At 37.5% G+C, this 25,771-nt stretch overlaps 1 protein-coding gene across 2 annotated transcripts in view; it reads right to left on the bottom strand.

The window, feature by feature from the left end:
• Positions 1–2,413: 2,413 nt before the first annotated feature.
• LOC110038885 (5'-3' exoribonuclease 3) overlaps positions 2,414–25,771 on the bottom strand; it is a 71,825-nt gene continuing 48,467 nt past the window's right edge. Inside the window, exons 20-23 of one of the 2 annotated variants that reach the window (XM_020743804.1) lie at positions 9,566–9,670; positions 9,416–9,491; positions 3,893–3,972; positions 2,414–3,353 (exon numbers count right to left, since the gene is read on the bottom strand). In XM_020743804.1, coding sequence (XP_020599463.1) covers positions 2,660–3,353; positions 3,893–3,972; positions 9,416–9,491; positions 9,566–9,670 — 955 coding nt within the window. In that variant the 3' untranslated portion in view covers positions 2,414–2,659. Of the gene's footprint in view, positions 3,366–3,892; positions 3,973–9,415; positions 9,492–9,565; positions 9,671–25,771 lie in introns of both variants that reach the window. The other variant, XM_020743803.1, reaches the window with a different exon arrangement.

A 25,771-nucleotide genomic window follows, 5' to 3' on the forward strand; every position in this document is an offset into this window, starting at 1 on the left:
TGTGAAGGTAACTGGGAGCTCTGGAGTGGGAGCCGGTATCCTCCTAGTCTAGCCACGGATTTAGGGACTAAACACTGAGATTAGCCAATGATTTTCTTTGCACTGTATCAGGGTAGAGAATTAAAATTGCTCCTATTCGGCACAATACATATTATGAACAGTTATCTCATCTTATTTTACCATAGCCTCATTGTAGTGTGAATGATGCTTTTTCACATAAGAATCTCCGTTACATAAACATAGTTAATAGATTAGTATTTACTATTTTAAATTTTGCATATTTGATTTGATAATAGTTTAGAAATTTAATTTTGATTACATCTCAACAATTGAAATTAGTGATAGTGATTTCAATTGAATTTCTGTGAATTTCCTAGCAAATTTGTCATTTTCAATTTAAACCTTCCTCGTATGATCGATATTTGGGGCTTAAATAGAAAGTTCATTATTACTTGATAATGATACATATACTTGCATAGAATCCGAATATTAATTGATTATATTTAATTACATTTTACACAATCTATCGCAACAAAAAACTCAGATCAGCTCTCACTAGGCATCTATGCGATGCCACCATACTTTCTCTCTTTGTCCAAAAATAGAATTGAAACCCTTTAATCCTCTAGTTGTGAAACTTCAACAACTCTGGGAAGGTTTTTTAGTCGGCTAATCATTAGCCATGGTAGGGGGCTGAGTAGTCAGGTTGCTCGACTTGCCACCCCCTTCCTTCCCTTGAAGTGTATTAAATCAGACGATGCAACCTCATCCCCTAGGTATTCCACCCATTTCTTCTTGTGAGCAAGTTGCTTCACTCGCCTTTCCCTCTTGGGTCGGCTTCCATCTTCAAGCTACTTAGTGCCACTATGCTTCTTTTTGCACTTGGGCTGGCTCCCTCCTTTTGCCTCTTTGTTCCCAAGGGCCTCTTTTCACCCTTTGATTGGCTCCCTCTATCCAACCTTTTTTTTCTCTTGAGCTTCTTCTTAGGGCGATATTTCGTCGCTGACAGTCCAAAGGCATTCATCAGCATTTCCTCAGGAGGAAAACCTTTGTGAGTTTCTTAACACACATTATGAGAACACTCTAGAAGCCTGCCTACTGAGAGGCATTTACTTAAAAGCAATACAAATAAAAAAAGAGTCAATCACACCCTATTTATAAAAGCTATGGACATGGAAACTCGAGAAGTTTAATTATTAAAGTGCTGGTTGCGGAGTAAATAAATCTACTTTTTTGCATTTAGTTCCCTTATTCTTATCGCAGTTGTACTTTTGAAGAAGAAAAAGAATCATAAAAAACAAAATATAAACGGATTAAAAGATATGAAAGTACAGTCATGGATGGCCCACAAAAGGAAGACCCAATGTCTCATCATCGAAAGATCAAATGACTTAATTAACTATGTATAGATCCCTTAGGTTGGGAATTGAAGTCGACTGAACGCAGGTTATCTTAGCCAAAAACCAAAATTAATCGAGCTAAGAGAGGGCAACAACCCTACTCTTGCCTCAGCATCACTAGCCACCTCATAACGGTATCTGAAACTCTTCATCAGGAGGCCAAAGGTTTTATTAATATATACTCCATGAACACCCCCAAAGAATTTTTTGGCAATGGGTGAGCTACCTATCGGATTATGGTGATTCACCCTCTGTCCAACAACCTAATATGATTCTGATGATGGAAGCTTCACATCTAGGTGTCAATAGTTGACATTCAAACCAAAGCAGCCGGCCGGTAGAATCAAGCCGACAGTCCCAACTCATCATGGTCAGACAAATTACCCTTTGTCGAACAAAGGGCTGCTAATCTCAGTCAACCGAGAGGTAGGGTAGTTGAGACATAGGCTCTTTTATGTAAATACCGCCTAACAACTCATTTATGTAAATACCCTATGCATGAAAAAATATCTCCTTTCAAATGGTATTTTTTATGTAATATTAAAAATTTGAGACCTCATATGTGAACCATAAAAAATGCAATCAATCTCTTCAAACTTACTGAACACAAAAAAAAATTCCAAGTGTGTGTGTGGTTTAGATGTTAAAAATGTAAAGACATAGGAATTGAGTGGTACCGTATGTAGATATTCCAACAAAATTTTAATTTTTATATTTATAATGCTTCTGCATGAAAAAATGTCTCCTTTTAAGGAAGTTGAAAATAATGACATTTTTTATGTAATATTAAAGATTCGAGTGTTATAAATGTCAAAATACAAAATTAAGTTATAGTTGTGATATCAAAAATCAACTCATTAATATGATGTCAACTATTCTTTCACGTTAATAATTTTAGCCCTCCATGCAGAGGGAACCTCATATAAGAACCATTGAATGCGGTTAAGTCAGGAGCTACATAGCATACAATCAAAATTCTAATTAAATCAAATCCGTCCAAAATCAAATCAACATAATCAATCCAATTGAATGCATACAAAATGTTACAAATAAAATTTTACATTATTCAAATGTTACATTATAGTTCTCTACTGTCAGGCTCTTATGTTAGTGGAGTTCAAGTTACTAACATTTGTTTTTTGCAATCTTACAGCAAGTTGATAATAGCTACAGACCATCTCCAAAATTAGAACAAAATACAACAAAAATAATGCTACTAAGAAAATAGATGAATAATACCCACTCTGCATTATTCAGCTCTAATAATGGCCATAACCGGGCGGCGGTGGTGGCCGAGGCCTTTTGTTCAAGCCTCGATCTAACACAACATATCTATTATTACTATAATTCGTCGGTTGTGGGTTCGTGTTCGTTCTTTCAAACTGAGCCTGATGCGAAGGCGGTCCTCTCCTTGGATCATATTGTGGATTCCATTGCGGCCGAACTCCGTATGCGTTGAAGCCGCCATATCCAGACCGAGCAGGGACGCTTCCATGAACGGGCTGTTGGATGACATTTCTCGTCGCGACTGGGTATGCCGACGTGCCATACTGTGGGTGGCTTTGAGCCGGAACTCTTTGCTCGTAATGTGTAGTATTCCTAACACCATATTCGTTTCTTTCAAATTGATGGTGACTACTATGATGTTCATTTCGTTTGAATGGATGGTTTTCGGATCTCTCGTATCGATAACTTGAAGAGGTAGAAACAACATTGTACCGTTGCGACTGACCAATGGCATGTCGTTCCTCTCCAGCAGCAAATGGAAGTTGTCGTCCATCCGAATATGGAAAGGAGTTGGGTGAATGTGGAGGATGTGATGACGGATGAGGATGCCTTCTTTGCTCCATGTTGTCGTGCTCTCGTCCAGTCCGCGCCTGTAAGCTATTGATGACTAGACGATGAGCGGCCTCGCCAAGTTGTTTGCCAGAGTAAGATCCTGGGGGGTTTTGCCTGGATGTGGTGCTTTAGATTAAACCTCCAAATAGTGAGTTAATTAATTAATTGATATTAGGAAAATTTACATACATACATACCAAACAATTCTTATGTATTTACATATCTGGCATCTAAACGTTATATTTACATATAAAACAATGACGTCATAAATCAATGCTTGAAAAGGTGATATTTACTTTTGAAAAAAAAAAGCAATGGCTGTAGTTTTGTTGGAGCAAAGTGTCAAAATAGTTATATGACTATTTACAGGAGCAATTCTAGTCCCCCGAGTTTAAAAAAGTGTCAAATTAGTCCCTAAATTCTGTTAATGCCTAAAATAGATCCCGGGGACTATTTTAGCCCTATTAAAAGAATTTGGGGATTAAATTGATATTTATATGGATTTTAGGACTAAAATGGCCTCCTACAACTTTTCTCATTTTTGATTTGATCTTAAAAAATTGAGGGATATACATGTAAATATGAAATTTTCAGTGTTGGATATGTAAATACATAAGAATTTTGTGGTATGCATGTAGTCAAATTATCAGTACCTTCCATTTTCAAGCGGTCTCCTGCCAGTATCTTCATGCCACAGAGCAGGTGGAGGCTTCAAATCACCGATGGTAACAGTCTGAAACCAAGAGAAAATAGAACAAGTTAACGGTCGTGACTAAAGCATTGCTTGTTCAGTAGAAAAAGGAATCACATTATCTACAATAGCTTCAGCTAAAAGATCTGCAAATTGAAACAACAACACTTTGTTTAGGAATACTTTACATACATATCTAGCACCTAAACTTCAATTTTTACACACATACACTTCACCTATGCATGAGAAGATGTATTCCACCTTTTAAATGTTAAAATGATGGTATCTTTGATATGATATGAAAGGTTTAAGTGGTATAAATGTAAAAAGTAAAAATTAGGTGTTACATATGAAAATTCATAGGAATTGAGTCGTATGTACGTAAATGTGTTAGACCGGTGCCTGCAGTGTCGTCCGGCAAAATAATTTGAAAATTTGTGTTAGACACAAGAAAAAAAGAACAATTCAGTCATTTGTTAGTTATTCTTGTCGAGCATAAATAAGGATTAATATATATAGGGTTAGGGGAATGTGTTTTTATTGTCTTGAATCTTAGGGTTAGGATTTGGGAGAGTTTGACTGCCTCTCAAATTGCAAGTGTTTATCTTTTAAGTATTTGTATTGTGTTGTTTTGTGCTGGTAAAATAAAATATTGTGTTTACCCCAATTTCTATGGAAGTTGCATCTTTTCTATCAAAACTCCGCTTATTTTTATAGTGCATTATATCACCTATTACAAAATAGAGTAAAAGTGAATTTGAGTGAAAATGACAAACTAATATTCAGATAAATAAGCATCACATATCCTGAACAGGCTTTGTGTCGATTAATCGATGAGACTAATGACTGAGATAACTTTTAAATACTTTAAAAAAATATTACAAAACAAACGGTTTACGAGAGAGGCAGCAATAGTCAAAGCTGCAAGTAAGAACAATCCTATGAGGTGATCCTGCAAAATTTATTTCAGGAATATTTTATGAATAGTAATGTTAAAAAAGCTCTAATTGATATTTTCAGTAGATCTGCCAACAGCATATGTAACTTATTCTAACTAGTTTGCTATAACAGCAATTTTGAACAGGAAAGAATTCAAAATATGAAAATATTAATTTAAAAAACCATTAAAATGATCGACTGACTATAATTTGGGAGTCCATTTTAGTCTTAGTTTTTATATAAAATGACCGAATTAGTCCCAGACTCCAGAACCAAATAATGCCACCATTAATAGTAATGTAAATTGAAATTAGAATGAACAAATTGTATTAAAGGGAGGATAGTTTAAAAATTTACAACTTAAAATTTTTCCAAAGTCTAGTAAATGATACTTTTAATCTTTGGGACATTTTGAAAAAAATTATTAATAATAGTTCCTAAAATTTATAATTTCATCTGTTAATATCATCATTCCAAGTTTTTTTAAAAATGAAGAGATGTTGAGAAGGTTATCGATAGATTTACATACATAGCACTTCCAACTTACGTATTTACATGTTTCGCACACTAAACTATAATCTTACAGCATTTGAACGCAAAACCTTCTTGTAACACTCCCGTCAAACCCTTAGTCATCTTCTTTTTCTCACCACCATCTCTCCACTCCTAACTTCACGCATCACCCACGCAATGTGTCAGCGAAAATCTCTCCGCTCGAAGCCACATCGATAAGGTAACTTATTCCTCTATCCTGTACGTGGATCGGCTATGTATGGGTGACGCGGGGCTCCCCCACGTAGACGTAGAAGCCGGTGTCGCACAAAGACGGGAAATAAGCCACTGGCTGAACATACTGGCATAGGGGTCGGTCCAAGGGACCCGGTCCAGGTTTCCAAAAGAGTCAAACAACATTATTGCAGCATTCCTTTCGTATCTCCCGCCCTAACCAAGCAGCTTTGGAGAGGGCGGCATTGCGGCCTACCCTTTTCTCCGCTTTCCTTTTTCGACGTGTTTCCTTTCCTATTTCCCACTTAGCTAGGTCTATATATATTGTTGTTTCAGAGTTTAGGGTTCAGTTTTTTGTTGTGTAGTGCTTTCAAATTCCTCTGTGGAGTTGTTCTACCTGTTCTGGAGTTATATCTGAGGAGGTGGTAGTTCTCCGAGATGTTGATGTATCTTCCCCCTCTCCTCAGCCGCCACCCCCCCTGCAGTCTTACCTTATTGACCAGCACGTTCCTGCCACCCCAAACAGCCCGCATCTTTGCTAACATAGCTTCTGACCTACCAATCCATGCGACCTTCGCCTCGGGACAACAAACCTTTGATGTTCCTCTCACTTTTTCACCAATTTCTTTTTGGCACTTCACAGAATGGCCAGCCCTCTAGCTATTCCTACAGTTTCTCACTTCTACTTTATTGCTTCCACCACTGCTAGCCATCTCGATCCACCTAGGAAGCCCCCACCACCCTAGGAATACACTTCAGAGGTGTTCGCTTGTAACGTTTTATGTTTTGGTGTTGTTATTTTCCGCTTGAATTATGTTGTGACTCTATCTCTTTATTCAGAAAAGTATGTTTTGTGTTTCCGCTGATTTTTCCTACTTATTCCGGTATCATTTGATATCAGAGAAAGCCCAACCCTAGTTCTATTCTAAGGTTTTCTAGCATCTACCTTACCACTCCATCAAAAATTGTCATTCCTGCCCTCAAAAATCTCTTCCGATTTCCCTAAACCCTATCTCCACCAAACTTTACTTCCTATTCCCAATCATAACGAAAACTTTGACCTAACCCTCAATTCCTCTTGCTGAATGAAAATCAACAATCCTAAATTAAATTTTCAGCTCTCTTATCCCCACTTTAAACCCTAGTCATGCCAACAATGAGATCCATGCCCGAGCCTTCCTAGGAGAAGATACAAAAGATCCGCTGACTTCGACAGTCTATTATGGACATAGAAGATGAAATCCAATGGGAAACTACCCTCGATCATGATCCAAAATGTCGAAGGGGGAAATAAGAAGATATAAAGATAAAGTGGGAAATACATCGTCAGTTTCTACCAACTTACTACCGCCCGAGGTGGAGAGACTGCAGCACCATACGACCCCCTGACTACTATCAAGAGAAATCAATCCGCAAGTTTGTCACAGCCAAAAAATGTGGCAAGTGCTACCGATTTGGACATGTTGAAGCAGAATGCACAACTAGTGGAGTGATCTACTTCACCGAGCAGGGTGTCATCGAAAAGTTGGGTAAAGACACCGCGGATACTGAAGACGATGAGGGCATAAATGAGTACCAATTTTCAGTTGAAGAGATGAACGGTGATCAGAAAGAAGATAGAAACAAACTTAAGGGAGGATTCTCATTTTTCAGCCAACTTTTTAGATATTCCAAAACAAGTTAATGCTTTAAATTTCAAAAAATTCAATGCAAGAATGTGAACCGACATGGAATAAAATATAGAGCATTCACATACAAAGCACTCAATTCATATGTATTTACATATGCAACACCTAAACTTCAATTTTTACATATATGAAACCTTCATGAAAATATGTGTATCACTTTTAAAAAGTAAAAAATGGTGGTATTTTTCATGTGATATGAAAGATTTGGGTGGTATAAATATAAAGGTATAGGTATTAGATATGTAAAAACGTAGGAATTGGGTGCTATGTATGTATATGTCCTTCAAATATAAGATACGTTCATCAATTTTACCATATATGAAAGGTGAACATTAAAAGGGTATAGCTGAGACATCATGACAAGGACACATCATGGACAAAATAAAAATAAAAGATCTGAAACAACTGAGGAATAATAATATACATGAAAACATAATTCCAGATAACATTATACAGTGATACAGAAAAAAAATTTATATTTATGACCATTCTGACAAACACAAATTGGGACTTCTTTGCGATAATGATAAAACTAAAGGAGAACAAAAAAAATGAAGATTTACGTACATAACTAAATGCCTATGTATTTAAATATCTAAAGCCTAAACTTAATTTTTTACATACGTGTCACCTTACCTATGCACGAAAGGTATATTTCACTTCTAAAAAGTAGTATTTTTGATGTGATATATCAGATTTGGTTTGTATAAATGCAAGGAAGTCAAATTTGGATATTAGATATGTAAATACATAGAAATTGGACGGCATGTAGGTAAATGCCCCAAAAAGAAAAGTGCAAACATATGAAGCGAGCGATTTGGTATTGAAATGGGCAAGAAGTCTGTGAACGTTTTGGTATTGAGTAAAAGAGATGCATACAATGGTTAACATGACCTTGTCGCCTATGAACATTCTAGTGCCCAACACAGTAACCTCAATTCCGATCTACTTAAATATCTATTACCTAAACTTAATTTTTTACATGCATGACACCTTACCTATGCATGAAAGGTGTATTTCACTTTTTAAAAGTGGTATTTTTGATGTGATATGAAAGATTCGGTTTGTATAAATGCAAGGAAGTCAAATTTGGATATTAGATATGTAAATACATAGGAACTGGAAGGTATGTATGTAAATGCCCCAAAAAGAAAAGTGCAAACATAGACATGGTATTAAAATGGGCAAGAAATCTGTGAACGTTTTGGCGTTGAGCAAAAGGGATGTATGCAATGGTTAACATGATGTTGTCGCCTGTGAACATTATATTGCCCAACACAGTAACCAAGAGAACCCTGCGGCCTCTAAAATTAATTTTCTAACACTCTCCCACTAAAACATCAAGAGTAAGCAAAATATTTCCTAAACAAATTTAAATATCAAAAAAATATGATCTTTACAAAGAAACCGCCGTAAGAAAGTTAATAACAGCAAAAGGAGCATGCGGTTACTAAGAAAAGCAAAAAATTGCAGGTAAAATGTGCAAGTCCTACAAAAGTCCATGCGCACACAGACTGCGTCAGATTAATATTACAAAAAAGTTGCACAAGTAGAAGAATCATTTGGAATGTAATTATTAAAAAGATAATTAAAAGATTAATTCATTACTATGTTTTCATTCCAATGCATTAAGTGAGAAAAAAAGAAATCTAAATGAATTTTGGTCATGTCTAAGCATATATACTACAAACATCTGTAAACCAAACCCAAACCAAACGTTTCCAAAATTAGACTCGCATTCAGAAGCTTAAATAAAGGTAACGAGTTTCAAATAGCTAAAAAAATGAGCAATTGAATAACTCATGGTGCATAGAATAAAAAAGGAGCATTTATATACGCATTTATATACATACCACACAATTCTTAACTATTTACATATCTAACACTCAGGTTTTACTATTTACATTTATACCACCCAAACCTTTCATATCACATCGAAATAACACTATTTAACTTCTAAAAATCATATTACATTCTTTCATGGGAAGGTTGCATACATGTAGAAATTAAACTTTCACTGTTAGATATGTAAATATATAGGAATTAACCAATATGTGTTTAAACGTCTCAAAAAAACTCTACAGCCGAGTAAACAAACAGTAATCCTGACTCGTATCAACATTTATGAATACCTTTTTAGGGAATATAACACCTGGTGGTGGTTGAGTAATGTGTTTGTGGGCATCTGGAAGTTTGTATATTGTACAACTGAGCAAAACAAAAATCATAAATATATTTATCATAGTATTGGGCTGTTGAATTTAAATTTGTAAACCCCTTACATGACTTGATTGTCCATTATATCCTCCAATCCATTGATGGGAGACCTGAAGACAGGCGGACATGGATCCCCATTACAAAGTGACAGATATCCATTCATTCCACCACTGCAAGAAAAAGGAACAAAATTGAAGTAAAACACAAAAAATATTGACATCATTAGCTCTACAAGAGGCAGAACCCCCAAGATTCATAACACTGGAACTATGATAAAACCTATAAATTTGAATACAGAAACAGCCAATGTAGAAGTAGCATAATGATAAACCACAATGCTAGAAACAGTTGCAGAGGATTGATTAAAAGAAGGGGCATTTACATCCATACCACTCAATCCTTACGTATTTACATATCTAACACAATTTTACATTTTACATTTATATCACCCAAATCTTTCACATCACATAAAAAATACCACCATTTTAACTTAACTTTTAAAATGTAAAATACAACTTTCCATGGATAAGGTGATGTGTATGTAAAAATTGAAATTTAGGTTTTAGATATGTAAATACATAAAATTGAGCGATATTTATGTAAATCTTTCTAAAAAAATGGCACGAGATGAAATTATAGTAGCTGCCCCAACTGAATATGATGAATCAAATCAGGAACATAGCTTGAGTGGAGACCAAGGGTCTGTTTGAGGCAGCTGTAGCTTATCAAATTTATTCAAATAAGTTGTTGATCCAGATAAGCTACTGATCAGCAGCTGATTCGGATAAGTTGGCTGACTGTTTAGTTTGTGCGTTTGGAAAACAACTGATTTGCAGGGGTTTCTAGACAAATGACCATTTTGCCCCTGATCTGGATAGACTATTCTACCAACAAAGTTCCATGGAGGTGAAGCACGGATCAAAACCAATGACAGAATTAAGAAGGTAATAAACTTCTCTGTGCATTTTATACTCCTTATTGTACATATTAAACCATTTGGAATTGGAAAAAACCCCACTTTAAAAATTTCTTGCAAACAATGGAATTGGAAAAATTCAAAATTTGTCATTAAAGCTGCATGAATCATCAACACACTTAAAATAGAAAAATTAATAAATGGGTAATTACATACACACGACCCAATTCCTATAAGTCATAATTCTAACACCTAAATTTAAAATTATAAATCTATAAAGGGGCAATTACATACACACCACCCCATTCCTACGTAGTTATAATTCTAACACCTAAATTTACGCATATAAATCTAGGTGTTAGATTCTATTATAAATCTAACACAACATTCCTACTTTTACATTTACAATTATAAATCTAACGCCAATGATGAATAGCCAAAGAGAACAGATTCTTCTGCAAGATTCTGCTATATCCTTGGAGATAGTTGCGATGATGGAGAATTGTTCTCATTGGCGAAGAAAACTGTGATTTGCAGTTCAACAGCAAAAAAATAAGAAAAAATCCGAACACAACATACCGAAGAAGAAGAAGAAACTGCCAAAGGTATTACCTGCCGAGAGAGATTTCCAAGGGGGAGGAGCAATTAGGCCACGTGAGATGCGAACCACGGGAGGGAGATGCGAACGAGAGCACAAAGGGCACGGGAGTATATTAATGTGAACGAAACGTGGTCCACGGGAATCATCCCGCAGGCCGCGTGTTTCACAAATAAAAATCGTAGCTTTTGAATAAGCCGACGAAACACGTGAAACAAATGGTATGACTTCGTTTTCAAAACGCCGCCCGCACTTATAAGCTGCCCCAAACACACTTATAAGCTACCCCAAACGGGCCCCAAATGATGAAAGACCAGCTAAATCAAATTATATGCATGAAAGGCAAAGAGAATGCCACTATTTATACGGATGTCTCTTATAGACATATTAGTGTTCCTAATTAGTGTTACTAAAAGAATACTTAAGCTCTACAACCCAAAGAATAAAGCTTGTCTGGCATGGAGGGATGGTTATTCAAAGTACATGCTCTGAAGAGTTTGTATTTCTCAATGAGCCCACAAGGAGTATGATTTTCTTATTATTCGAGTCTAATACTACAACCAAATCCAATCCAAAAGCCGACAATTATTTAAGTGGAGTTCAGCACAATTGGTATCAATGGAGACAATTAAGATAACTTACAAATTCCTAACCCTCTTTTAAATACCTTCTCCTTTACAAATGAAATATTGATTGTAAACTTCTTAAATATTTTCAGAAATTTTGAAAATTGCATATCCAACTTCTGTTGTTTGTCGAAGTCTCTGAGGAAATCTGAGGAAATGGAGATGGTGGTTTTTCTAAATCAATTTTTTGCGGAGAAATAGGTCTTTCAGAATTTCTTCTATTTATCTCTTATACTTCGATGAAAAAGAGTGAAGTGAAGCTTTTATTGGCTATCTAAATGCAGTGTCCATTGTAGTAAATGTCATCGTAAAAAGTCATAATATACTATAATAACAAAAAAGTCAATACATTCGCTCTATATTTTGTGTTATGAAAAAGTAATCCCTTAAGTTCTCAATTGTGATCGCGCTTTAAAAATATCAGTCTACATATTTTTATATGATTAATAGGACACGGGAACTTTTGTTCTGAAAAATTTAAAGTTTAAAAGAGACTATTTGTTTAAATGTTCTTGATTAACAAAAAGATTTGTTTGCCTTCTTTCAATAATATAGGACTACTTTACCTTGATAACCTAGAGGAAAAGGGTAAAGTTAAATGCGTAATTCTAATCACAAACCATTTTCTTAAACTCGTGTTCCTCTCAACCAGTAAAAATGTTTCACTCGAGCTCATCCTTGGTCAAATCCAATACACACTCCATCAAGGGGTGTAACGCACATTCACAACAAACCAAATATCCTATTGTTCTCTCTCTAAAACCATAAGGCTATGTGCTCATCATAAGAACCCCAAATCTAAAAGTGATATACATGAGGTCCTAAAATGATACTTTCATGAAACCCTAATTCTTCAACTAAATTTAGCTATCATATCCTCTTCATCATCCAGTATTGGTCTTGATCCACCACTCTAAAGTGCATGATCTTCTTTTTCACTTCTTTCATTGATCTTAAATGCTATTCTCCACTCTGAAGCACATCATTTGCTAACAGCAATAAAGTTAATTAAATCAACAACTAGGGATTGGATATAGTATCAAAACAACAAACCATAAGGATTAGAATTCATAACATAGGTTTTTCTACACTTACCAGTCTCTGAATTTCATGATTTTTTTACTTGAATCTATGGTAGACGATAACTTCTAGCTAAAGTGTTAACATGTTAAACCTAGGCTTGTGCAGGCAATAAATAGAAAACATAAAAAAAGTATTACACTATCTCAACGTTGAAATAACCAATTTCTTTGAGCACGTACCAGCTATTTTTTATAATTTATAGTGACAAATATAGATCTTAAGATTTTATTTTATATATAAGGTGTCATAGCAGACATAAGCATCAAATATATAACGTTCATCTAATAATGTAATAATAGTCTAAGAAGCCTCTAGAATAGTATTTCCAATTCTCACTCATCAACAAACAATCAAATACATCACCTTAAACGCCTTGCTTCTATAAATTATACTGATAAATGGTTAAGCCATGAACAACTGTATAAAGTTCACGATCTAAGATTTGAACGTCCACAGTGAAGGAATATTACAACCACATTTCAATAAAAAAAAAAACACAAAACTTCAAAGGCATGTTATTTAACTTAAAAGATGGCCAAAACCTCAAACGATATCATAATCAGCATTTTCAAAAAAGAATATTTGTGCCCCATTTCTGACAAATATTAAGACTTAAAGAGACAATTCATTTTCATAGACATTTTTAGAATTACTGTGTATCTAATTAAAGTGGAAATAAAATATTGATAACAAAAATACACCCCCTTCTCTCTATCTCTCTTTAGCCAACGTTCCAACATTATGGCCTCACCTTACTTCTCTCTCATTACTCTCTTTAGTTTATCTTAACTTGATATTGTTATAGTCAATGTCAACCATACCATTTAGCCTTCCTATGGTGCCACAAGCCACTGCTAGCCTCTCTCCACAGCAACCCTCTTTAGCCCTTCAAACTCTCAATTTTCACCCCTCAAATGCTCACAAATTATGAACTAACAAGAGTACAGTTTAACGCTTGCAAAATAATTATAAAAAGATAAATTTTAAAAGGAATAATTTTGAAATCATATAAAAGAAATTATACTGTTTAATGGTTAACCCATGAACAGATTTATAAAGTTCGCGATCTAAAATTTGAACGTGCATAAAAAATGAATATTACAACCACATTTTAATAAAAAAAACAAACTTCAAAGGTATATTATTTAACTTAAATGATGGCAACACCTCATAAGATATCATAATCAACATTCCCCAAAACAAAAAAAACATTTGTGCCCATCTCTGACAAATGTTAAGACTTAAAAAAGACAATTCATTTGTCATAGACATTTTTATTAGTAGTGCATATCTAATTCACGCGGAAATAAAATTTTGAAAATATAAATATACCGCCTCTTCTCTCTCTCTTTTTAGCGAATCTAACGGCATTGAAACCTCACCTTACTTCCTACTCATCACTCTCTTTAGTTTCTCATAACTTGATATTGTTATTGTCAATATCAACCAAACCATTTAGCCTCCCATGATCCACAAGCCACCGCTAGACTCTCTCCACACCAACCCTCTTTAACCCTTCAAACTCTCAATTTTCACCACTTCAATGCTCACTAATTACTAATCATGAAACACGAGAGAATTGTTGAAGACTTGCAAAATAATTATAAAGAACTAGCAAATTTTCAAAGCAATAATTTTGAAAACATATAAAAGAAACGTCATCATTTCATCTTAATCTAATATTCTAAAGTTATTAAAACCTCAATATGATATTAGAGTTAACCCAAACCACAATAAAAAACCAAAATATTATTATTGAAATTCAACGGTTACACTGAAGTCTCGTCAAAATAAGAAATAAAACACAAACAAACACGATGACATGACTCTCCTGCGAAGGCGTGGCGGAAGGTCAGTGAATAGTGGTGAGGCAGATAGGGAAAGGTGGTGGTAGGCTGCTGGATATGGCCTGGAGGATGAGGGAAACGGGAAGGTTTAGGAGGGCAGGCGGTTAGGAAGAAAGGCTGGTGGCTGGGACAGGAAAAGAGGAGTGGAGGGTTGGCGGCTGAAACTGTGAAAGGTTGACGGCTGGAACAAAAAAGGGGGAGTGGAGGACTAGTGGTTGGAACAGGAAAAAGGGGGTTAGCGGCGGGAACAAAGAAGAAGACTGGCGGCTGGGGCAAGAAAGAAGGTCGGAGGCAGGACAGCTGGCAGCAATGTGGACGGCCAGAAGGGAGTTGCAGCAGTTAGGAGGGAGAGGAAAGGGTAGCGATGGGTTGTGGAAGAGTGTTGGGGAAGATAAGTATCCCCGCGGGATCGAATATAAGCCAGAACACCCCTCAAACCTTTGGAGAAGATTACCACCTCGAGCGAGTTTCAGTCGAAGCACCCCTCACCTTCAAATATAGTCCTATAAGAGAAAACAACTTTGACGGCTGGCTTAGACAGAAATTCAAAATATAAAAGACAAAAACTGCCCTAAGACAGCAAAAAATATATTTATAATAACTCGGAGGGGAAGGGGGTCACAGCCCTACCACAAAAAGCCCTAGCCTGTCTAGCCTCCCTACTAGACAAATTCAATTAATGTGTTGAACTTGCTTGGTACAGCCTCCATGATGCCCAACATCAGCCTCCTGTGATTGGGGAAGCTTTGACTTCATTTGCCAAAGTTGCTAGTTGCATGTTGACGGTGATGGAGTTCTTGTAAACTCCCGGAGTTGAATGGACTTCTACTGTGAATCGAGAAACACCTGGATCCCACTGACGATTGGTTGTTCCCCGAAACACCGGAGGAGTTTTCTCCACTTGTGAGTATACATTCATATTGATCCACTCTCCCGGGGTCCACTACCGAATCGAGTTGGGTTTATGTGTCACGCATGTAATGTTGCATGATCCCAAAGTAATCCATAGTCGCCTCAATCTGATTTGAAGTGAGGATAGCCTCAACCTCCCCGAATAGTGGTGGCCACAGGGGAAGATATCGACTGTAATATCATGTGATGCTCTCTGTTATGAGTGTCCCATGTCTGGAGCCGGTGTCCTAGTCCAATCATCCTTTGTCATCACCAAAACTGATCCCACTGATGTTGCTCTGCTAGTAAAGGTATTGTGAAAAATGACGACAGTAAAACAAAAAATGTAATGAGAAAATTGCACGCTAAAAAAACACCAGAGTGGCACACTAATTTGCGTGGTTCGGCAAATTTGCCTATGTTCACGGAGCTGCAGAGGATTTTATTTCTTCGAGGAATTACACCGTCGAGCGCCTAAACATTTAAAAGAAAATTTCTATTTTCTTCTCTCCCTTCCTCTCCCTCTCTCTTCCTCTCTTTCTCTCTTAGAAGATTTGGCTTGGCTTTGCTTGGATTTTGTCTTAACTTATGACAAGTCATAAAAGACTATTTATAAAAACTAGGAGAGCGGTAGGTAAGCGGTAGATGGGAAAGTAGATGGCGATAAGTGGAATTCTTAATTAGGAAGCTAATTAAATTGCGGTGAATCGGATCTCCACATTACCCAACAATTCTCTCATTTGGAGACTAGGACACTGACTGCATCACCTACTGGGCATCGCCCTTTTTCTCCAAAAGCACTAGTTGTACCGATATTTTCCTCAAACATAATATCCTCCACCTCTGGAACTCAAAGCTCTGTCTTCATGTTAGAATATCAGCTGAAGTCGAGCACAACTTCAACTTCTCACGAGTAACACCCTCAGTTGACATATCACCGTCAACGTAGTCTTGTACCACCAAGTTTTTTCCTGTGTTACTCTTGTATCTGCTTACAACTCCAACTGTATGAAACTGCATGAGCAATATCTTGCCCCAGCTGAAAGCCCTCTTCAACAAGTCCAGTCTTGTACCTCTTACTGCAACCAAGCGCAGTCTTCACCCGGTATGCCCACTTGTTGTGCAATGTTTTCTTCTTTATTAGAAGTTATGTCAACTCCCAAGTCTGATTCCCTGATAGGGAATCGTTCTCCTCCTTTTTGGTCAGCTTCTACTTGCTCGAATTCTCATCTTGCAAGATTTCTTCATAGCTATGTGGTTCTCCACCATCTGTCTATACAAGGTTCGATTTTCCTGCCTTGGCGCTCTGCCACTTTTCAGGAAACTGACATTTTCCTGCTTCCCCATAATGCACTTCTGACACATGTGTCCTCGCCTAAGTAAACCTGTAGTTATATATAGTGTGTCAGTTATTGCTCATTTGGTAACCTTTCAGGTGTTATTTGAGAACACCACCGAATGACCATCCTCATTGAGCTGCCCAACAGAGTTGAGATTTTTCTTCAACTCAGGAACATGTATGACCTTTTGCAATGTTCATTTGCTATTATTAGAAAGTGCAATATCAACGTCTACCATCCCCACCACGTCTAGAGCTTTTCCATCAGCCAGATATATCTTCCCTAAGTTACCTGCAACATAATTTCGCATTAACTCCCAGCGAGAAGATGTATGGAAGGAAGCCCTTGAATCCAATATCTAGTCATCAACAGAACTGTGAACTGCCAGCAATAACGCATTCTGTATTTCTTCAGTTACAACATTAGCGTCATTATTCTCCTTCGTCTTAGGATTCATGCAGTTCTTTTTTATATGGTCAGTCTTGTCACAATTCCAGCAGGTTGTCTGCTGACCAGACTTTGATTTTGATCTTCCTCTATTTGAGTTCTTGTCATGTGATCTCCCTTTGAAATCAACACCATTCAGCGCTGAACTTAAACCCGGGGTCTCACCAAAATCTTTCAAACGCACCTCCTCAGCCAAAATCAAATCACGAATATCATTATATTTCAGCTTAGAATTACCTGAAGAACTGCTAACTGTCATCCTCATGGCTTCTCAGCTATTTGGCAATGAAGCCAATAATATCAGCGCACGTAACTCATCATCAAAATCAATTTTAACAGACGACAATTGATTTGTGATAGTATCGAAATAATTCAAGTGTAGAGCAACAAACACATCTTCCACCATTTTCAAGTTGAATAACTATTTCATCAAGTGCACTTTGTTATTCGCCGATGATTTTTCATACATACCTGATAAAGTCGCCATAAGATTTGCAGTAGTCCTCTCCTTGATAACGTAATGGGCAACTGATCTAGATAGGGTTAATCGTATAACCCCCAAAATCTGTCAATCGAACATATTTCATTCATTCTCGTCCAACTTTTCTGGTCGTTTTCCCAGTAAAGGAAGAGAAATATTCTTCTCATAGTGGTAGTCCTCTATCTACATCCTCCAGTAAGCAAAATCTGTGCAATTAAACTTCTCGATCCCCGATACCATCACATCGTCTCCGCCCATCGTTCTTCCTTAGATCTGAAACCACGACTGATACCAGTTGTGAAAAACGACGACAGTAAAACGAAAAATGAAATAAGAAAATTGCATGCAGAAAAAACATCAAAGCGACACTGATTTACGTGGTTCGGCAAATTTGCCTTCGTCCACTGAGCTGCAGAAGATTTTATTTCTTCGAGAAATTACACCGTCGAGCGTCTCGACGTTTACAAGAAAATTTCTATTTTCTTCCCTCTCTCTCTCTCTCTTCCTTTCTTTCTCTCTTAAAGGACTTGACTTGGTCTTGCTTGACTTTTGGCTTAGCGTATGACAAACCATAAGAGGTTATTTATAGAAACTAAAAGAGCGGTAGGTGGAAGGTAGGTGAGCGGTAGGTGGGAGTGGTGGGTGAGCGGTAGGTGGGAAAGTAGGTGAGCGGTAGGTGGGATTCTTAATTAGAAACTAATTAAACTTCGGTGGACCCAACAAAAGACACCTGTGATCTTGAGCTCCTCCGAAGAGAGAAGGGCGACGTGTTTCCCAACCTTGATGAAGGTATAGGTGTTTCTGAATCCGACGTGCTGAGTTCTACGGTCAAATTGCTACGACCTCCCCAACAATAGGTGGCAGGCATTCATGGGTACCGCGTTACATCACACCTAATTTTGCAGCTAGCTCCCAATAAAGCTGCAATTGCACCACATTGCTAATAGCGGGCTTCAGGCCCCCAGATAATAGGCAATGGTGTTCCTCTGGCTCAACCAAATCATACTTCATCTGCAATGGGTCAAACCACACCATGAATTGCTCCACTGATAGATATCTCTGTTGCAGATAATGGAATCTCATAAACATATCTTGGCAGCAAAAGGGTGGGAGGTGTTTCCACTGCATCGCTCTCTTCATCTTTTCGCAATTGAAAATCTTATCATTGTCTTCTATTTTCCTCTGTCTCTGCATGTTGTCCCATGACAAGGATGCGCTCTTTCTCAATTTGATAGTTAAAAGTTTCACCCTTTTAGCTTATAGCACCTCTCTGTACACAAAGATCCTCTTAACTGATTGTAGTCATTCGATAAATACATCTGGATCCATACCTCCATCGAACTCTGGTAGATCCACCAATATTTTGATTTCTCTATGTTCTCCATATATGACATTTGATATTGGATTCCAAAGCATCATGGCCTTTCTTCTTCGTCGATGAAATCCTTTCTAAGAAAGGGGTTGAAATTCTCGTCTCTTTCGCCTCTTCGACTTACCCTGTAACCATTGATGGTAAGTCCCCTGAGTTTCATCCTCAATATCCGCAAGCCTCCGTTGAATTAGGTGGATCTCTCACAGTGTCTCTTTCTGAGTAGGCTCAAATATGCATCTCCTTGGCGGCATAACTAAGATTTAGGGTTGAGAGGTAAAAAAAGGGCAAAAAAAAGATTTAAGGTTGCTAATTTTAAAAAGGAGCAAGGGGGCATTAGAGTTAGGTCAAGGTTTCGGCTATGGTTTGAGAATATGAAAGAAAATTTTTGATAGAGGGTTGAGGCGGATGTTAGGAAACCCTATGATGGGACTAGAGTTAGGCTAACTCTGACACTAAAAGATATCAGAGTTAGACAAAACCATAATAAAAAGCGAAAATATTATTACTAAAATTCAACAATTACATTGAAGACACTTCAAAACAGGAAATAAACAACATACCAAAATAGAGACACGTCTCTCCTGCGAAGGCATGGAGGAAAGGCCAGTGAATAGTGGCGATGCAGATAGGTATAGGTGATGGTAGGCTGGTTGGATGCGGCCTGGAGAGTTAGAGAAATAAGGTTTAAAATGTCTGACGATTAAGTACGAAGGCTGGTGGCTAGGACAGGGAAGGAAGAGTGGAGAGCTGGTGGCTGGAACAGATGAGTAGAGGGCTTACGGCTGGAACAGATGAGTACAAGGGTTACGGCTGGAACAGGAAGAGGGGTGGTGGCTACAACTGCGAAGGAGGTTGGTGGCTAGGACAGGAAAGAAGGAAAGAGATAAAGCAGCTGGCAGCAAGATGGACAGCCAGAGGAACAAAGTTGCGGCAGCTAGTAAGGTGAGGAAAAGGTGACGGTGGGCTACTGAGGAGAGTTGGGGAATATAAGTATTCCCGCGGGATCGAATATTGTCGGTGCACCTCGAAGCTTTGGAGAAGAACATCAACTCAGGTGAGTTATAGTCGAAGCACCTCCTCGCCTTTGAATATAGCCCTAGAAGGGAAAAAAAACTCTGATAGATGGCTTGGATAGAAAATTGAAATTAAAAAGACAAAAACTGCCCTAAGATAGCAAATAACATATTTATAAAAACTAGTGGGGGGGGGGGGGGGGGAAACTATCTCCAAAAAACCCAAATTTGATCGGTCCAACTATTGTGCTAAACCGAACTGTTTGAACCTCCATTACACCCTATGTCACAATAACTTGACCAAAGGATGGAGGCTTCTTTATCCTTATCCTAAGAGTAAAGAAGCATTATCCTAAGAAGCCCTATCCAATCCAGCCTCCCTGTTGGATCGGTCCAAGTATTGTATTAGACCAAACTCTTTGAACCTCCATTACACCTCGTGTCACAATAACTTGACCAAAGGAAGGATGGAGGCTTCTTTAAGAATTGAATAAAATTGAAAAATAATTTCTTGAAACCTAACATACCAAGAGGCGTGTAAAAAGCAAAGCAACAGAGCAATTTACCCCAATGCTTCATGATTTACAAGTTTATCACCCAGTCATGGATGGGCTTATTAAATCAAGCTCAAATTTGCATTGACAACCCAGCTACGGCCATGCCAACTCAACATGGAATCAAATTGAGCCAATCTTAAATCAAAACGAGCTTATCTCGATATAATAAATAACTTCTATACATATATTCATTTATTTTGTGAGCACTCTATTTCTAATAAATTATATTTGCATATAAAGTTGGAATGTGATTTGTTTAAAAGATTAAAAAATCACTCAATATCTTTCTTTTCTCGGATCAAGTTTGGATCTAATTGAGATTGGATAAACACTAAAAATAGCAGGCTTGACTCGCAGCCAGCCCACATGACTTTGAGGCATCCCGAAGTCAAGCTTGTATCAAATCAAGGTCAACTAATTTAAAACTTAATTATGCCTATCGTTTTTCTACCTGATCGTTCCCATTTACTAATAATATTAATTGTAACGTCTGCGGCTACATTTGAGGAAAGAAATTTATTAGAATTATTAGCTTTATTTTCTTTCTTTATTTAGCTTCATTTGCTTTCTTTATTTTTCTCCGTTTCCATATTTATGAATTTCTGAATTTAAGTTTTTCCTTTTATGTGAGCAGTGTAATGTGTAATTATACATCACTTTTCTATCAATGAATTATGGGGCTTTATTCTCTAAAGTTCACATAGTATCAGAGCAATGGTTCTAACCCTAGCAGTCATCAGACCTTTTTCCAACCAGCCAGATCTCCCTCAAGCAGGTTGGATCTCCTTCCAGCTTGCCTGATTGATTTCCTGCTATTCTTGGTTCTTCCCAGTTGGGTTCCCGCTGCTACTCCTCCCGCCTATATTCCCAGCCTTTTTTTCCTTCTCGGTTATCCTTCCCACGAGAGTTGGTGTCCCCCCACTCTGTCTGCATTTCTCCGCAAGACTTGGTGTCTACCCGCTCTATCTGCGATTCTCCCAAAATTCTTCTACGAGTCTTCCCAACCGACAGTTCTGCCTACTGTTCTACTAGGCTAGCATTTACAGTAGTTGTTTCATCCTGCAGTTGAAACCCTCTTATGTCTCATCAACCCAACATCACCTTTGGCTCAGTAGGAATCATGGAGGACCACCACTAAGCCTCTTTCCAACAATTTACTTGAGTCCACTGGAGCATCGAGACCAACTTCAATCCCTCCTTGGACTGAAGAACCAAAAAACCACATGAACTTCTTAATCACTGCCCATAAACTTAATGCCTCTAACTTTCTCCAATGGTCTCAAGCTGTGTCATTGTTCGTTAAAGAACACACGAAATTCGGCTATCTAACTGGTATGATTTGTGAACCTCCGAATATTGATCCAACATAATACGCATATGAAGTGGAGAAATCCATCGTCATGTCGTCACTGATCAGTTCCATGAAGACTGCGATTGTATGTTCATATATGATTTTTCCTTTTACCAATGTCCTATGGAATACACTACGAGATACCTATGCGGACGTAGAGAACTCCAACCAAGTTTATGAGGTGTCCAAGAAGACCCGCGAAGCAAAACAAGGATCAAGAACCATGACCCAGTACTAAAATGATTTGATGACCTTATGAATCGAATACGATCTCTACTATAATTACACGAGGGAATCTCCGACAAATATCTCCCTTTTTCAGAAAATTGTAAAAAAAGATTGCATATTCAAATTCCTATTAGGTCTTAACAAAGACCTTGATGAAGATCAAGGTTGTATCCTTGGTCAGAACCCCTTCCTTTTGCTCGTTTTGCTTTCAAAGAAATTCAATGCGAAGAGATTCAGAGAATTTTTATGCTTGACACTTCCATTTTAGTTGAATCACCTGCCTTGGCCACTAATAGTGTTCACCACTCATCAAAGCCTCCTCAAGCCACTGGGTCCACTTGTAATTATTGTTACAAACTCAATCATACTCGAGAAAAGTACTAGAAACTTTATGAAAAACTGGCATACAAACCTTCAACCAAATCCTTCTCTGCCAAGGACCTGACTACTACGACATTTGAATTTACTAAGGTACAACTAGCTCCCAATCGAAACACTCTGGAATCACCCGACTCTCTTAAAAGTCAGATGCAGCAATTAATCAAGCTAGTTGAATCCAATCAGTTCACTTCTGGACCATCAGCCTCCCACGTCCGTCAAGTTATCATCCCTATGGCACTTTTTTTCTAGTTCATGGATCATTGACTCAGGTGTTGCGGACCACATAACTTGATGCTCTCAAGTTTTCTCAACATACTATACATGCTCTAAGAAAGATACAGTTAAAATTATTGATGACTCGTGTAACTCTATTGCCGATAAATGATCAATTGTGTTAACAACCGGTCTAATTTTGAAATCTATGTAATATGTCCCTCTGTTGAATTGTAGCATGTTATCTGTGAGTAAACAAACACGAGACATGAATTGTGTTGCTAATTATCGTTTAGGTCATCCCAATTTTCAGAATTTAGAACAATTGTATCAATCTATGTTTACAAATAAAAATCTTGTTAACTTCAAATGTGAGATTTGTCAATTAGCTAAACAGCATCGTGTTCCTTATCCATCACATCCTTACACACCTTCCGTTCTATTTCTCTTATTCACAGTAGCTTGTGGGGACTCTCTCACACTCCCAAGTACACTAATAAACGATGGTTTCTTACTTTAATTGATGACCACACTCGAATGATGTGGGTATATATCTTAAAATATAAATTTGAAGATATCGCCATCTTCAAAAACTTTCACTTCTTCGTTTTGACCCAATTTAAAACTTCAATTCAAGTACTTCAAAATGACAATGGCCGTGAAGATTTTAACTTTGTTTTAGGTGAGTTCTTGGTAAGTAACGACATTTTCATCATATCTCATGTACGGACACTCAACAAAATGTGGTCGAGAGGAAAAACCGACACCTTATCAAAGTAGCTCACACCATTATGCTTCAATCTAATGTCCCAAAAAAGTTTTGAAATGATTTCGTGCTTATTGTCACCTCTCTCATCAATCAAATTCCCACAAAAATTCATAACTTTAGAACTCCATTAGTCATCTTGATATCTTGTTTCCCATTCAATCAATTCTTCACCACTCTTGAACCCAAAATTGTTGGGTGCACGGCTTTTGTTCAAAACACTACCCCTAATCGAAGTAAGCTCAATCTCAGGTCTATAAAATGTGTCTTTCTCGGATATTTTTCCACTCAAAAATGTCATCGGTGTCTTGATCCTACCACAAATAAACTCTACGTAAATGTTGATATCTCCTTCTTTGAAAGAGTTTGTTACTTCTCGGACATTGCCCCAAGTGAGGAGGAGCTTGATTTCTTAAATACTATTCCGTATCTGGCACCTGTGGATATGTCTCCAACCACTATATCTGAGGAGCCCTCTGTCCCTTTGGATTCGCCACCTACCAAACAATCAGAACCTCCTCCCATCCTCTATGTCTATACTCAGCGTACTCATGTTCCCACTCTGGAGCTCGCTAACTCTTTACAGGACCAGGAATCCACATTGAGTGACATCCCCAGAACTGACACCGCTCCGAATGAGGAGGCGAGTTCTCTTGATGACGTATGTAATCAGGCAAGTACTCTTTATTCCATGAAAAAAATATGTCTCTTTCCATTGTGTATCACCGACCTACAAAGCATTTGCAACTGCCTTGACGAATCATCACTTCCCATCCACTATTGAAACAACATTAGTTGTCCCTTTGATCATTTTAACACAACAAGGGCACTTACAAGCATACGAAGTTTATTATAAGGAATCATTTGATCCGGATGCTAAATTAAACACTATTCGAGTCTTACTTTCTCTTGCTGTGAATTTGGATAAGCCACCGCTCCAACTAGATGTCAAAAATGTTTTTCTAAATGAGGATCTCATAGAGGAGGTGTACAAGTGCCTTCCTCCAGGTTTTAACTCTGCTGTCTCCCGTGGACAAGTGTGTCGACTGAGGAAGTCACTATGAATTAAAACAATCCCCAATGACCGGATTCGACAAGTTCACAAAAGTGGTAATGAGTTATGGTTTTTCTCAGACCCAATCAAACCATATCCTTTTCTTTAGACATTCCTCCAGTGCCAAATTGCAATCCTTATTGTATATGTCGACGATATCATGCTCACTGATGATGATGTACTAGCATTGGAGTCTTTGAAAGGTATTCTTGCAACTTCATTTGAAATGGACTTAAGATAGCTCTGGTACGTCTTGGGCATTGAAATTGTTTGGTAATCTCAAGGAATATTCTTGTCTCAGTACAAGCGTGTTTGATCTATTGGCAGAGATAACCTACTCGTATGCAAATCAGTGGCAACTCCAATGGATCCCAATGAGAAATTAGTTGATGATCCAATGTGGTTTCAGTAAATAAGACTCATTACCAACATCTTGTGGGGAAACTTATTTCTCTCACCCATACTTGCCCCGACATTTGTCACTCAATAGGTATTGTGAATCAATTAATGCATGATCCCTATGAGCACCGTCTCAGAGCTGTCCATAGAACTCTCCACTACTTAAATGGCATACCGGGCACAGGTATATTTTTTCGCGTCACACCTCATTCTATTACTATTTAAATGAATTCAGATTGGGCCAGGTTCATCCATAATCGGCGATCAACTTTAAGATATTACTTATTCATGAGGGGAAATCTTGACACGTGAAAAAGTAATAAACAATCTGTTGTGGTATGGAGTAGTGTTGAAGCCGAGTTTCTCTCCATGTCCTTGGATATCTGTGAAGTTTTTTGGTTACACATCATGCTTCGTAAATTACGTCAGTATGTTTCTGCTCCTCTTCATCTATTGTATGATAATAAAGCCTCCACCAGCATTGCCCATAACCCGGTCCAGCATGATCGCACCAAGCATGTAGAGATTGACCGACACTTCATTAAGGAAAAGCTTGATTCAGGGGAGATTTGTATTTCATTTGTTCCATCCAATGGTCAATTAACAGATATCCTCGCCAAAAATCTTCCTCGGTCGTTGTTTGACGATTTCAAATCCAAGTTTAACATAATGGATATCTATGCTTCAACTTGAGAGAGTTTATTAGAA

The sequence above is a fragment of the Phalaenopsis equestris genome, unplaced genomic scaffold (assembly GCF_001263595.1).
Source record: "Phalaenopsis equestris unplaced genomic scaffold, ASM126359v1 Scaffold234232, whole genome shotgun sequence".
NCBI lineage: Eukaryota > Viridiplantae > Streptophyta > Magnoliopsida > Asparagales > Orchidaceae > Phalaenopsis > Phalaenopsis equestris.